The sequence below is a fragment of the Vigna umbellata genome, chromosome 11, assembly GCF_029865625.1.
Source record: "Vigna umbellata cultivar VRB3 chromosome 11, Vumbellata_1.0, whole genome shotgun sequence".
NCBI classification, from domain to species: domain Eukaryota; kingdom Viridiplantae; phylum Streptophyta; class Magnoliopsida; order Fabales; family Fabaceae; genus Vigna; species Vigna umbellata.
In genome coordinates, this window is record NC_142175.1 from 8898000 (window position 1) to 8912858 (window position 14859).

The following is a 14859-nucleotide window of genomic DNA, read 5'->3' on the forward strand; positions in this document are numbered from 1 at the left end:
GAATCCCAATGTACATTCATCGGCACCTCTGAAATGAGTTTAGCAAGCTCGTCTAACGCACCAAGAGGGTCATCCTCAGATAAATGAGTCTTCTTCGGTCTAGGACTTCCCTCTTGACCTATCTGCTGTTAAATGCAAAAATGGTTGTTATAACGTCAATTAGAAGTAAATATTAAAATTGAGAAGTATATAGTACGAGTGTTTACCGGGGATTAGATACATGACCAACCAAATGTCTAGGCCAGGCGACATAGGACCTAAATGCTTCTTCCACAGTGAAGAACTCATCTGTAGGCACAGGAAGAACGACATCCGCTATGACAACTTCATCGACCGTGACCTTGACCTCATCTTTTGCAAGCTGTACACCATGCACTACAGTGGCTGTCTCATACACTGTACCACGAGCCACTAGCATGGTCCCAGTATCAGAGAGAATATATAACTGACATGGACGAGTGTCATCCATGTCGTCCCCTGGGGCACCGGCAGCTGAGCAACTTCCTTTACCGCTTCTACTTGTCAAATTAAATGTTAGTTTATGCAAAAAGTAAATTAGTAAGCAAAAATAAATAACCTTACCTGTAGGGGCCACAACATGTTCCGCTACAGGAGATGGTGGAGGACGATTGCCATAATCCTCATAATGCTGCTGGAACTGGCGCGCAACCATTTCAACAACTTCATCATATAACTCTGCTCGAACCTTCTTTGTGATCTCCTGCGTCATCTCTTTTCTTATTTCGTCCTTCATCTTTTCGTATGAATATGGACGCGAGGAAGACCCAAAAAAATGTCGTATGCCTATGCCAGTCCCAGCAGCACGCACCCGTCCTGGGTGCTCAGGTCGTCCAATAGTTGTGGCAAGAATATCTTGACGACCTTCTTGTGTGAATTGACCTTGGGAGCTCTGCTCAACCAAGGAGTCCTGTCACATAACAAAAGTTCAAAGGATTTTTAATATATATGTTAGATATATAACAAAATTAATGTAATATAATAAGAAATGACATCTTACAATTCTTTCAGATATTTCTCTGGCAGACTCGGAAGTGTAGGAGCCCGATGGTCTCATACGGGCTAACTTCCACTTGTCGTGCCGAGATGGTGGTGAAGGAGGAGGAAAAGGGTCATCACCCTCAGAAAGTGGAAGTCTACTATCTGACTTCTGCTTCATTATTTTCTCTTCAAGCTTCCTATATCCACCACGAGACAGTAGGTCTGGATTTTTATTCTGAGCGCTTATTCCCTGTGCTTTTGACCTTTTTTCCTGTGAAAAAATTAAACAATTGTCATGGTAGAGAATTATGAAGGATGAATTGAATGATGTTACTGCACTTACCTGCCACGCTTCAGAAGAACGAAGCTCTACAAACTCACGCCATGTTTCTTCGTCAATTGCTGAATATTTGGAACATGGATTTTCATCACTCTTTGGTCCAAATATATATCTAGACGTCAATTTTGTCTTAAACCCTCGAAACCGTTCTGCAATTGCAGATAAACACCTATTCCTTAAGCTCTCGACGTTTGGCATATCAAATGTTATCTGCAACAAAGAAAGTAATAACCTTATCACAATACAGATTTATCAATATAATGAATATAGAATTTGGAGGAATATTGCTTAACTTACCAATAGATCTTGCCAGATGAGATTCTAATCAGCCTCAGAAACATGGTCAAAGGATGGAGTAAGTATAGAGATACGATCACGTGCTAATACCCCAAGGTAAGACCTAAATACATCTGCATTTGGGCCAGATGCAACTCCAGTGACCACGTCAACAATGGCAGGTGTCCTCTCACCTGCATTTCGTCTAAGTATAATTTGTCGTAACCTCGTTGCTCCTCTCGTTCGTCTAGAAGTGGTGGGGACTTCATCGCCTGACGAATGAGGTGACTCAGCCATATATCTGTCACAATAAATAAGATGAAATATAAATAAAACACTTATAAAATGTGCAATATATTATTTAACAAAAGCCATAAATATTTACACAAACATGAAATTCATACATAATCATATGGATTGGTCATATATATATTCCCTCATTGTGATCTTCTCGTATTGCTTGTATATCATCAATTAGAGGGTCGTCATCCAAATTTATTGTCGTTTTAAATGGATGGTTGTCAGCGATATGAATATTACTTAGATTCTCTTCTTTATCTTCAATTTGCCTTTTTCCTTGGAGAGCAACATACCAATGGTCAGATGCAGGATCTTTTACATAAAAAACTTGACTTGCTTGATATGCCATGATGAACGGTTCGTCTCTATAACCAACCTTTCGAAAATCAACAAGTGTCATACCCGATTCATCTATTTTGACACCACTCTTATTGTCTATCCACTTACATTTGAAGAGTGCAACAGATAAGATGTTCCCTAATATCAGTTGCGTTCAACTTCCTCCCATTCAAACAGTTCACACAAGGACATCTGAACTTGATTTCATCATCACCACTTGTACTCGCATTACGTTGCGCAAACTCTATAAATTCTTCTACCCCTCTCTCGTACTCAGTGCTGATGCGTGGTAAATTAATCTACCCTCTATCCGTACGCATGTTTACTGAAATTGTTTACACAATTTCAATAATCTTTAATGATCACTTTGATCATGTTTGTATTCAAGGTGTGACCCTATCCCATTCAAGAAGATTCACTTTTTTTAGTTTATTAAACATATCAATTTTAAACAACATATCTTAAATTTCACGAAATTTTGCCAGCATTTCGCATTGGTCTTCAGGTTACATGAAATGAAGGTGATTAAAAATCACAATCAAATATGCACCCGAAGATCAATACAAAACACAACAGTCAATTTTCATGAATTTAAGACATGTATAATAAAATTGATATGTTATAATAAACTATAAAAAGTTATTACTCTTCTTAAACTGTCCAGCCGGACAATTCAAGATTCAATACTTAAAAATTATTATTACCATCTCCTTTGTATTCATTTTTAAAAAGTACATTTGTTTAGAAAAATCTGGAGATAGTAAATAATTTTTGTATTGAATCTCAAACGGGAATCTAAGGCTAATTAAAAACAAGAATATATCCAAAACAAACAAATAATTACATATGCTACATACAACATCAAATAAAAGCAAAGAACTATTAAAATCACCACAGTCAAATACTTTTAAAAGCAACTATGAAATGTTTTTCATAAGTATTAAAATTTTAAATTTAGTCACGAGTTAATTTAGAGTTTTTCATATTATAAATTGCATTACCCCATTTAAATAGTAAAATTGTTATCTCTTTTATTCTCTTGATAGTGTGCATTTTCGTTCCAACCTCTTACATTAACATCTTACTTCTTTACCTAATTTTCTTAACCACTTACCACTCTCAGAGTAGTTTTTTTATTTAATTATAAGTAGAAGTAATTAGAATGACTCATGTAAGTGAATTGGTAAATTTAACTTTAAGACTTAAAAGTATTTTCTTCCTTATATGTTTTTTAATTTATTTTTATTTAATGTAAAAATTTTAATTCATTTTTTTATTTTTAATCCATATTTTTATTTTTAATTCATTTTTTTAGTTTTGTAAATTTTAAATAGTGTATTCAGAATATCTGCATAGGGTATTTTAATATAATAGAGTATTTTTCTTATATATCTACATGACAATGTTGATTCCATTTTCGTCCAATATGATTCTATTATGTGATAGCAGACCAACTAAGCATGTGAGGTTCTCAACCAATATTCTAAGTTCCACATGCGAGACACCCTAAAATGGTTGGACAAATGAGGCTCTTCATTTAAAAGGAAATGGTGAGAAGCATAAAACAGAACAATATTCTAGTTCTCTCTGTCCGGTTTCTCATTGTGCTATCAAACTTGCATTATCATTTTTGTCTTGACAGCAAAGAAAACAAAATACAAAGAATATCATTGTTGTTCCAAGTTTGGGTCCTCAACTTCCACCACCCAACGTACACGCCAATAACAAATAAGCCAAGGATGGATGGATCCTACAGAATCACACTAATTCATGCTTCAATGTGGAGAAATTTAATTCCAATCAAGGGGAAAAAATCAGGAAAAATACCAATATCAATCACCATTTCTTCATTCAAACAAATATCAATCACCATTTCTTCATTCAAACAAATATCAATCACCATAGAGAAATTAAATTGTAAAGAACTTACTGTGGCGGCAAACAACGGCAGCAAAGGTGGAGCGACAGTGAAGAGGCGGGAACGATGGCAGAAGCAACGCTTGGACACCTAACCTGGACAGCGGCACGGCACGGCGGTGGATGCACGGAGAAGACGAAAAGGGACACCCGGTGGATGCACGACGGTGGATGCAGCAGTTCGCGTTTGGTCTTTGGTCGAAGACAAATACAAACCGAAACCCAAACCGAAGACAACGAACGACTGCTCGAAGAGGAAGAAGGGCTGTGGAAGAGAGAACTCTCAAAGACGAGGGTGGAAGACAAAGCACTGTTAATCGATTTGGTAAAAATAAAACAAAGGGTATTGCCTCGGTTTTAAAGAAAACTGAAGCCGTAGGCCAGCTACTAACTCGAATCTACTGAAACCCGATGCTAAAACATCTTTAAAAAAATTCAAAATAAGTATATATGCCTCGGTTTTACTCACACCCGAGGTCGTATCATATTTCAGCACCGCCTCTAAATGAACCGAGGTAGAATCAGAGACTTTTATGCCTCAATTTTCTCGGGGACCGTGGTCGTATACCCTTTAGACACCGGTTCTGCAAAGAACCGAGGCGGTATCCCTTTGTCAGTCTGACTTGCAGAGAACAGCAGAGGGCAGGTGAGTTGCAGAGAGTTTTGTGCTTCGGTTGCATTTATAACCGAAGTAGTATCATGTATAGGCATCGGTTCTTCCGAAACCGAGGCATATTAGACGCGTTCTAAAGATGTTTTTTTACTAGTGTAAATTTGTTATTTTGAAAAAGTTTTCAATTGCTAAATTAATCACTACAGTGAAACATAGTATTTGGCTGTTAATTGATAAGATTTTTAATTAAATTGAAATAGTTTTGGAATACTAAATTGGAAGGAAAAAAAAGAATATTAAGTGACAATTTTTTTGGTCGCACAATAATACATTTGAAAATCAGTGACTAATTTTATGTATAAAATTTGTATCATGAGTTCGGATAATACTTATAGGTATAAGTTTATTTGCTTTCCCTAGTAATAAGAGATAAAATTATGGAAAGAAATTACATACTTTTATAAAATATAGCCACACATACACTATTTTTCTTCTAATGTAGAAATTTACACTAAATGGAGAAATTCTATTATATGTTCTCATATATAATAAATCATATACTAAAATGATATATAAATTGTCTTCCATCAATATTCTTATTTAATATTATTTACTATTATCATCTTATTCATTCCTTCTTACTTGATCGTGAGATAATTTTTGTATGTGAATATTTTCTCTACTTCTAACCATCGAAGATTTTTTATTGCATCTCAAACATTATTCAACAAATTTTGATATAAACGTTTCACGGATGAATGTATACTTATATCTTCATTTAACCTTTAATTTTCACTACTTTTTCTATTGAATTTTATACTTAAAAGATTAATTTATATAAAATCGGTGATAATTAGATGTTTTGAGCTTGTGAAATAAAAATTACTTTTTAGTTGCATAAAATATTTTTGAATATTCTAATGTTGGTTAAGTTAATTTTTGGTCCATTCAAAGTGTGAAAATAGATTGTTCCATTCCAAGCTACAAAATAAGATTAAAATTAGTAAATTTTGAAAAAAATATACAAGGAGCTACACCTCTAGTTTCTATTTTACACAATCTCCTTTTCAAATAGGCCACACAAAACCTATTCTTACAGCCCTTCCTTCATCTATCTATTTTCATCCATCCGATCACTCACAAATTTAGTCTAATTAGACGCAGACATGTGTCACTATCAACCTTTAAAATTGGTCAACCAATTGCTGCCACATGGCATAATCCTAGCATTCAAAATTTCACCAACTAGAATGAGTCACATCATCTTCTCTCCTCTCATGAGCCACCATCGAACTTGAAGCATAACCTTGCGCTCAAGACGACTTAAACAAATCACATGCCACCACCACCGCGTTCCAGCAACTTCGTCGAAGCAGATCTACAGCACAAAAACGCTGAACGAAGCTCCTTTACGCCAATGTCCCTACACTTCGTAATACATTGAACCACTATCAGGCCTCGTTGGAGTTTCACCAGTACCACTCACCAAGCAACGACAAAGTTAACATCCAACCACCACAAACACCACCATGTGTTTCGTCGAAAAAAGTCAGCGCCTGCTTCACATATATACATAGTTCTGGTTACGATGATGAATGGCGACGATGACTACTTGATAGAGCTGGACCCTATCCTGTATGGGAAGACTCAAAACAAATTTGGGCTGAACCGTTGCGATTCAACTGACTATAAAGGTAAAATTGAAAAAGTTGACAAATATTCAATTGTTGATAATTTATTAGATACTTTTAATTAATTAATTTAATTATATAAGCAAATATTAATATAGAATATTTGTCAATTATTTTAAAAACGATCAAATACTTGAGATAATAGGGAGATATTATACATTATTAAAAAAAATTTCAACAACAAAAAAGTTCAATGTAAGTTTTATATAGAGATATAGGAAAAGTAAAAAAAGGAAGTTTATGAACCTTTTGAGAACCTAATTTCATCCTTTCTACTATGTTTCACGTCCTTCTCTTTATTTGTATTGTTATGTTATATTTATGTTTCATGAAGTTTTAAGCCTTTATGGTTGATTTTGTTATAATTTTTTAATTGAATTTCGAGGTTAGATTTATAAATTTGTTTGTTCTTTTGATCATTGTTTTTATTTATTTTTATTTGTGTTTTTTGAGTTGAGCTGGCCTAAGTCTAAGGGAAAAAAGTCTAGTTGAGTCAGTTGAGTTTAAAGGTCAAGTAGAGTTAGCATGACTGAAGGCTAAGTCAAATTGGTCCAGTTGAAGTTCGAGTCGAGTTTAAGCCAAAGATTATGTTAGGCAGATGAAGAATCAAGTCAAGTCGGTCCAAACCAAAAGGTTAAGTCATAATAAACTGATATGGGCTTGGCCAAAGGTAAACTTGAGTCAATTAAGATAAAAGTTGACTCGAGTCAATTTAAGACAAAGGTAGACTAAAGTCGGTAAGACCGAAGAATCGAGTTAAGTCAACTTATGTCAAAGGCATGTTAGTTTAGGCTAAAGGATGACTTTAGTAAGCTTGAATGAAGGTTAACTCGAGCTAAATTCCACTCAAGTCAATCAAACCAAAAAGTCTAATTGTCTAAGCCTAAGTTGAGTCGGTTAAAGTCAAAGATCGACTTGAGTTAGTTTGGCCAAAAGTTGAACCAAGTCAATGTAGTGAGCCAATAAAATGGAGACTTGTTTAGGAATGAGTTGGGATAGCCCATAAGCTATGAGTCAAATGGAGATAATGAAAAGTAATTGTGAAATTTCAATTTTTTTTTAATTTCAAATTCAATTGATTTAGTTATTTAAAAGAAAAATCATATTAAGTAGCCTTAATTCTTTTAGGCTTAACCATCCTTCTTTCTTTGGTTTACATATATTTTTTTACTTGATCCATGAGATCTTCCTATCCTCACTCTAGATATATTGGTAATTTAAAAAAGGACAAGTAAAGAGGTAAAGAAGTCATCATAGATTTTACCATAGTTACTTTCTCCACAACAGATGTGTTTCTTTAAAATTTCAATAATCTATATTTTACTTTGACTAGTATTCTTTGTCAAAGCTGAAATTCTCTTGTATTTCCACTTACTTCCATTCCCAAGTAAACGGTACTATCATAAGATTCAATCTGGATGCGTTTAATTCAATCATCTCCATCCTTTTTGAGATATTCTTTAATGGCTTTGGCAGACTTTAAATACCCGATTCGAGTGAAAATTATTGGTGACATTACAACAAATTGGGTTACCGTTGCCTTAGCTTTTCTTGTTTTTCTATCTGTGATTTTATATTTGACTCATAGTAGAATTGTCGGGTAATATAGAAGCTTCATATTCTTCTTTTGTTGCTAGCCAATGATATAAAGCTTCAAGGTAGGATTCTATTCGAACTTCCCAAAATTATGGTAATTTTCGCTATTGAAGACTTGGTGCTATAGAGATTTGAATCTCCAAGATGTTACTCTAAGAGGTCCCTGGAGAATAAAGTTTTATACCAATTATTAGTAATAGTCCTTAAGGAATTAAGCAGATTGAAAAACAAATTTTTAAAAGAGAAGAACTGATTTTCTTAACTATCCATTACAATATTTTAACTCTGAAAGCCATAAATTTCCAAAACTAAAAACATATAACATCCCATAACACACACACTTTACTTCTTGACTAAAAACCATATAACTCTGTTTCTTAAAAACTGAAATAATACTTTGACAATTGAAACAAGATCGTAAAATAAAACACCCTTAAATAACTTTCTAACGATGTCACAAATTTACTATTCTTGAATAATATTAAGTTTATTTTTTCTTAAAGAAATATGAAATGTGAATATATATATATATATATATATATATATATATATATATATATATAATATTAACAAGAGATAAAATTAATTTATAATATATAAATGAATAATTATAAATTAATTTTGAAAATACAAGTTAAAATTAAAATTATTTTTTAACATGATATTAGAATCTATCTTACGTGGTTTGTTGAACTTTTCTCATTAGCTATCTACAAATCTTTAGACTCACATATAAAATGTACATATTTCACGTAAGAAGTATGTAACAAGGTTATTGAACCTTTATTATTTGCTATTAGATTATCTATAAATCTTTAGACTAATGCATGAGATGTGTAAGAACCTAGAAAATATAGTAATAGAGTAGATAAGTGTATTAAAATGATGAGACAAACATTTTACTTTAAAAATATAACTTTATAATATAATAGAACTTCCTAAAGCTCGATTCATTATCTTAAACACTTCATCTCTCTAAAACTCTACTCTCTAAACTTTCTCTGCATTCTCTCTAGAATTTCTCTCTACTGAGTTGTTGGATTGATGATCAGGGGGTGCTCAAACGTTCACGGCGTAGAGGGCTACACAACTGACCGATCAATTTCTGACTTTTAGCGAGTAAGCTGTTCCTCCCTTTTCTCCACTGTTCTTGAGCTTACACCATGCAATTTTTGCCGCTTGCATGCGTCTTGTAGCGTTCTTCTTCATTTCTTTGTTCAATTCTAGCTCTAAGAGCTGTTTCTATCACCAATTGGTGGTTTGTAGGGTTTTGTTGAGTTTCCTTGTTGTGTAAGGTGTTGTTGAGGTGATCCGGTGAGCTGGGCTGTGATCTTTGAGGTAAGGGGAGCTAGAATACTTCTTTATAACTAGTTATATGTTATGTGTATATACTGAATTATGCATTAATTCTGCTATTTGAGTTACATTTTAAATTTTGAGTGTATAGAATGGTATGTATTGGAATGTTCATCTGTGAACTGATGCTTGTGAACTGATGTAAATGTGATGTGTAACTGTAATTGAGTGTGTTAGATGAACGTAATATGTTGTGATAGTTGTTATGTTGAAGTTAAGTGAATTTGGTAGTGTTTTAGGTTATTTTAGAGGAAGTGAGGTAGTGAATTTGAAAGTTAGGGGTCAAAGGCCCTTGTAGTCTGTTGGGGCAGTCTAGGTTAGTTATTTGTAATTTGTTAGAGTCCTCAAACTGGTCAAAAACAGGTGTAAAGTGATATAATTGAATTTGGGTCATTAAGTTGTTGAATTTGGTGGTTTAGAATATGAATTGACTTTTAAACACTATGGATTGATGTTAGGAAGGTTTAGAATCACTTAGATAAGTCTAATTAGGTATAAAACACAATCTAGGGGTGTAAGAAGTTGAGGAAAATGATTAGAATTGGTAATGGGGTGTGAGTTGCATAATTCGGTTCTGTAGATTATGCAGACTCGCTGAAGCGAATGGTTTCGCATAGCGAGTCCTCACAGTGAAGTGCTCTCTGCCTAGTCATTCGCACAGCGAGTTGGTGCGCTGTGCGAGTGACTGGAGATGGTTGCTCTCTGTCTACTTATTCGCATAGCGAATCTGGCCGCTGTGCGACTGGTAGTGGTATGGAATCAAAGCTAGATTAATTCGAATGACGAATTTGTGCGTACAGCGAGGTGTTTGGGGTGTTGTCTCTGTTTAGGCTCTCGCATAGCGACCCGTGTGCGATATGCGAGGTGCTTGAGGTCTGGTACCTCACTACAAAAAAGAAGGGCATTACCGAAGGCCAGAAGCCCTCGGAAACAGCCCAAAACCGTCGGTAAAAGGTAATTACCGAAGGCTTATCGACGGTCAAAGAGCCCTCGGTAAATCTCTTGTCGCTAACATTTACCGAGGGCTTTCGCCCTTCGGTAATTACCGAGGGCCAAAAGCCTTTGGTAATTACCGAAGACTTTTGGCCCTCGGTAATTACCGAAGGGCAAAAGCCTTCGGTAATTTCCGAAGGGCGAAAAAAAAAACAGGGTGCTGGGCTGCTGCAGAATGTGAGACTCTCTGTAAAGTTGCGCCCGTCGCCCCCTTTGTCGCGCCTGGGCGTGAGACTCTCTGTAAAGTCGCGCCCGGCGCCCCCTTTGTCGCGCCTGGGCGTGAGACTCTCTATATCACTTCTCATTACAACCATCTCCTAAATATAGCTAACTCATGATCATATTCTATGCTTCTATCACCCAAGTACAAAACGCAATGAGAAAATAAATGCTTCTCCATACACAGATGTCACAGACCTCTAGGCTTGGTTTGGACAAGAAGTAACATGTGTAGTGTTTGGAGAATATAACGAACAAAAATTTTAAGGCAAAAGTGTATAGAGAAGCATGCAAGAGAGAGTGAAAGCAACCTCTAATGCCAGAGGTAGAAACAGATAAAATGCAACAATCACTCCAAAGTAAGATGTAGCCAATGTCCACTTCCTATATTGAAACAATGCTACGGTAGGAAGATGTAATTTGGTGAAATGGTGCAAAAGTAACCAAAGGAACAGTAAAGATGAACTTTGATGCACCAAATATATGTATAGAAACAACCAAATTGTGCCAAAATCTACTGAATCACACTATCACTTGTTGAGTTCCAAATTTCAAACAAAAGTGGGAAGTCAAACTATGATTTTGCAGATTTAATGAAAATGGACCAAGGCAACAGTTGAAACAAGTTTCAAATGGTGAAATACACTTGCACAAATGTTTAAAATGCTCTGAAATAGGCAGAGTCACCAAAACAAGGTTGCAGTTGCTAAAAGTGCAGAAAAATGAACTAAAACTGTTGGAGAATTGAGAAAGTAGTGCATTCAAAGCTGGATAGCTCAATTAAAGACTCAAAGAATGCCTAAAAACACTACATCTAACTACAGATAAACAGCTAGCAGAATTGAAGCACCTAATACCAAACAAAGACTATAAGCACGGTGCAAAAAGATACTAGATAAGTTGTGACAGCACTGGTTTACAGAATTTTGAATCAACTCAATTATGCTTTTGACAAATCAGTGGTTAATCAGAGCTTGTACAACTTGAAACATGTTTAGAAACTTCAAACAAACTTGCACCAAGATTTAGAGACACAAAATCTGGTCAGAAACAATTTGCACAATATGAACCGAGAATTATATTTGAATGCAGAATTTGAAACCAGATTGTGATGAACTCAACCACTAATTCTACTATTCTGTGATGAATATGAGTTGGAATTACTTTAGACACAGTTGAAATCACTAGGCAAACTTGGACAAAGCTTGAACACCATCAAATCTGGATGAAAACCACATGATATCAAATTAATCCAGAAATGATGTTTTATGCAGATTTTGCTACTGGAATCAATATTTGCAATGCTACTGGACAACAATTTAATTGACTCAAGAATGTGTAAATAAGAAATTTCTTGTAGTGCATATGGAAATAATCGTTCTAAATACAGTCCAATTTAGATTATAGAAATTGATGAAAGAGACCTCATAAAAAATAATCCATTATTCTCTCTAATTCTTTTGAACAAAAGACAATGGAAAATGCTTATTATGGTATGAATCAGGTTCCAGACTAAGGTAAAGCAAGAAAACTTCAATGATATTCAGAATAGGTCTATCTTGATTGAGAGAAGGATTGAACTTTAAGAAAAAGAGTTTGATGAATTCCAAAGAGCACTAGAGACCAAGCATTGAAGTATATTAGCCAAGCTTGATTTTAGATTATATCGAATCAAACCAAACGTAAAAATCAACAACTTCTACAGGCACATCATGCATATGATCAAGCACATTGAAATCAATTTTAAGCTCACACACATCAGCATCAAAATCCATTTCACAGTACTGAAGCACCAAAACATGGTCAACAGCTTCCCTAATTTTTTTCAAATACTCTTTGGACTTTCTGAAATCAGTTTGTACTTCCAGCACAGTAGGTTTAGCTTTAAAATCAGAATTTAAATCAACAGTACAACTAATTTCAGAATGAGGTTCAGTACTATCATCATCATAATACACATTTTCACTCAATTGAACATTAGCAGTGGTAAATTCAGATATAGGGACAACAACAAAGCTATTACAATCATGAATCACAGTCAACTCCCTAAAACCATCAACTAGCTTTTCAAAATGAGTATCAGTGTAATTATGGTCATAAGGTTCACATACACATTCAGAAATATCAACAGATGCACTCATATAATCATCACTCATCAAAGAATTGGAATTATCAAAATTTAAAGCATAATATGAATCAGTGAAAGAAGGATTAGAGTATACAGAGGTGGTAGGACACTCAATCTCTTGAAATTCTGGGGCAGCAGCTACCATCAGTGGTGCTTCATTGTTTGTTGCCCCTTTCTCCTCTTCATTTTTCCTTGTCAGCTGATTGATAACAGTCACCATTTGAGCCACTTGGGTGGTCATTTCTTGAACCCGTCGTTGATACTGTCACGCTTCAGACATTGTCGATGCATCTCGGATCACCATCGTGCTCCCCTCCACCCTGAATCTCCCTGGCTGCCGTCGCTCCGGAGACGTCATCTTCCCCGCGCCACCAATTTCGCAAGAGCAGAAACACGAAAACAGTCATAGCGCGTCTCGCTACCTCCATCACCATCGCAATGCTATTCGCTCCAGATCTACCAGCCTTCACTAGACAGTGAGACTCTCATTGTCGCCGCGTTCCGGACATCTCCCACGAACCCCAAAACCTGCGTCAACGAACCTAGCCGCAAAACCCCCAAATCGACGTCAACCAACCCAACCGTAGAACCACCAAACCGACCTCAGCAAACCTAGGTGTAGAACCCCCAAACTACCATCTTCAATCCCAGCCAAAGAATCCCCAAACCAGTGTCAACCAACCAACCCTCACTTGTCCCAAAATCGCTCAATATTGGAGGGCACAATGAAGGGCACCAGCAGAATAGAGAAGGGAAGGGGGAAGTTTTCAGAGAAGAGAACAAAGGGGAGGGAAATTGGAAAATTTGGGGAAAGTGACGAAGCGTGAAGTTGGGGAAAGTGATGAAACTGGGAACGAAAACCCCAATTTGGAACTTAAATTAGCGAGAATGTTACCGACGGCTTAAAAGCCTTCGGTAATCATCTCAATACCGAGGGCTTCAAAGCCTTCGGTAATATGCCGTCTGTAAATCGCGTTTTTCTAGTAGTGCCTTTGCGAGTTAATTCGCATAGCAAAAGGTGTCGCTGTGCGAGTAATTCCTATCTCGCCTTGTTGATAGGGTGCGTTGAGTGAACCATCTGAGTATAGTGTAATCTTTAGTTCTTTATCTTGGTTTGAATTTAGTGCAATGTTGTTTGAGATGTAAAGTATGATTGATGTATATTGCTAAATTAAAAGTATATGAATATAAGAGATATGAATGGTGTTTAAAGTGAAAGTATGGTTAATGGACATAATTCCATGATCCTCAAGGAGATGATACATGGTGGTGCTCTATGTTGTGATTCAAAGTGAATTCTCTTGCTTAGAATCAAGTATGTTTAGATTGAATGAAGGAGCTCAGTCTTGGGGGTTATCCTGAAACTCCAATGGTCTTTCATTCTCAAGTAGAGAGGATTGATCCATGTCGTGAGGAGTAGCAAGAGGTCTTAGTCTTGGAGGATTTCAGTATGATCCAAGGTGTGGTACATACTAACCTCATGAGTGTGGTAGGATGAAATTCATTGGCAATGGCTTTGCAAAACAGTAGAAGCCACCACGAGTGCATGACTCGCCTTAGCTCGACAATCATTCTAAGTCCGGACGAGTCAAGTTTAAAGTATAACATGTTATGATGTGTGATCCAGTTTACTTGAATTAAGCATGTATGTGCGTTATTGTAATAAGTATGATCTTTGTATATCTAGCTCACCCTTCTGCTTGTGTTTGTATCTTGTTTGTGTTATGTTTTATTTTGCAATGATCATCCATTGGATGTGAGTAAAGGTAGATGAGGTGCCTTTGGAGTAGGTCTTGGAGGGTGATGACTCAGCTATATAGTCTAGCCAGGCTATCTATTTCGTTTAATTTTGTGTAGTTTTGAAATACTCTTTGGTATATAAAGTTTTAAATTTTATAGCCATTTTCGGATGACTGTAAGATTAACTCTCTATCTCCATGTCTTTAACTGTTCCATTATATTATAATGTAGACTACTCTTTTATATAGTTTATACTATATTTTTGAGATATTACAATATGTATATATCTAATGTAAAAAGTATGTGTTGAAGATTTCACATCAAATAAAGATAAAACCAAAATTTACAGTTT

The 14859-nt window shown here is 35.6% G+C and overlaps 1 protein-coding gene and 1 long non-coding RNA gene across 2 annotated transcripts; one reads left to right on the top strand and one right to left on the bottom strand.

Moving 5' to 3' along the window:
- The first annotated feature begins 6017 nt into the window (after nt 1-6017).
- On the top strand, nt 6018-14775 carry LOC148190934 (uncharacterized). Its single transcript, XR_015783134.1, has 4 exons — nt 6018-6478; nt 9124-9190; nt 9338-9409; nt 14534-14775. It is a non-coding gene; the product is annotated as an uncharacterized LOC148190934 (long non-coding RNA).
- LOC148190935 (uncharacterized) lies at nt 12301-13032 on the bottom strand (the record flags this gene model as incomplete). The annotated part of the gene is made up of 1 exon (XM_088102059.1): nt 12301-13032. A coding segment is annotated over one exon (732 nt), but the record flags the coding sequence as incomplete, so codon positions are not given.
- Nucleotides 14776-14859: the final 84 nt, after the last annotated feature.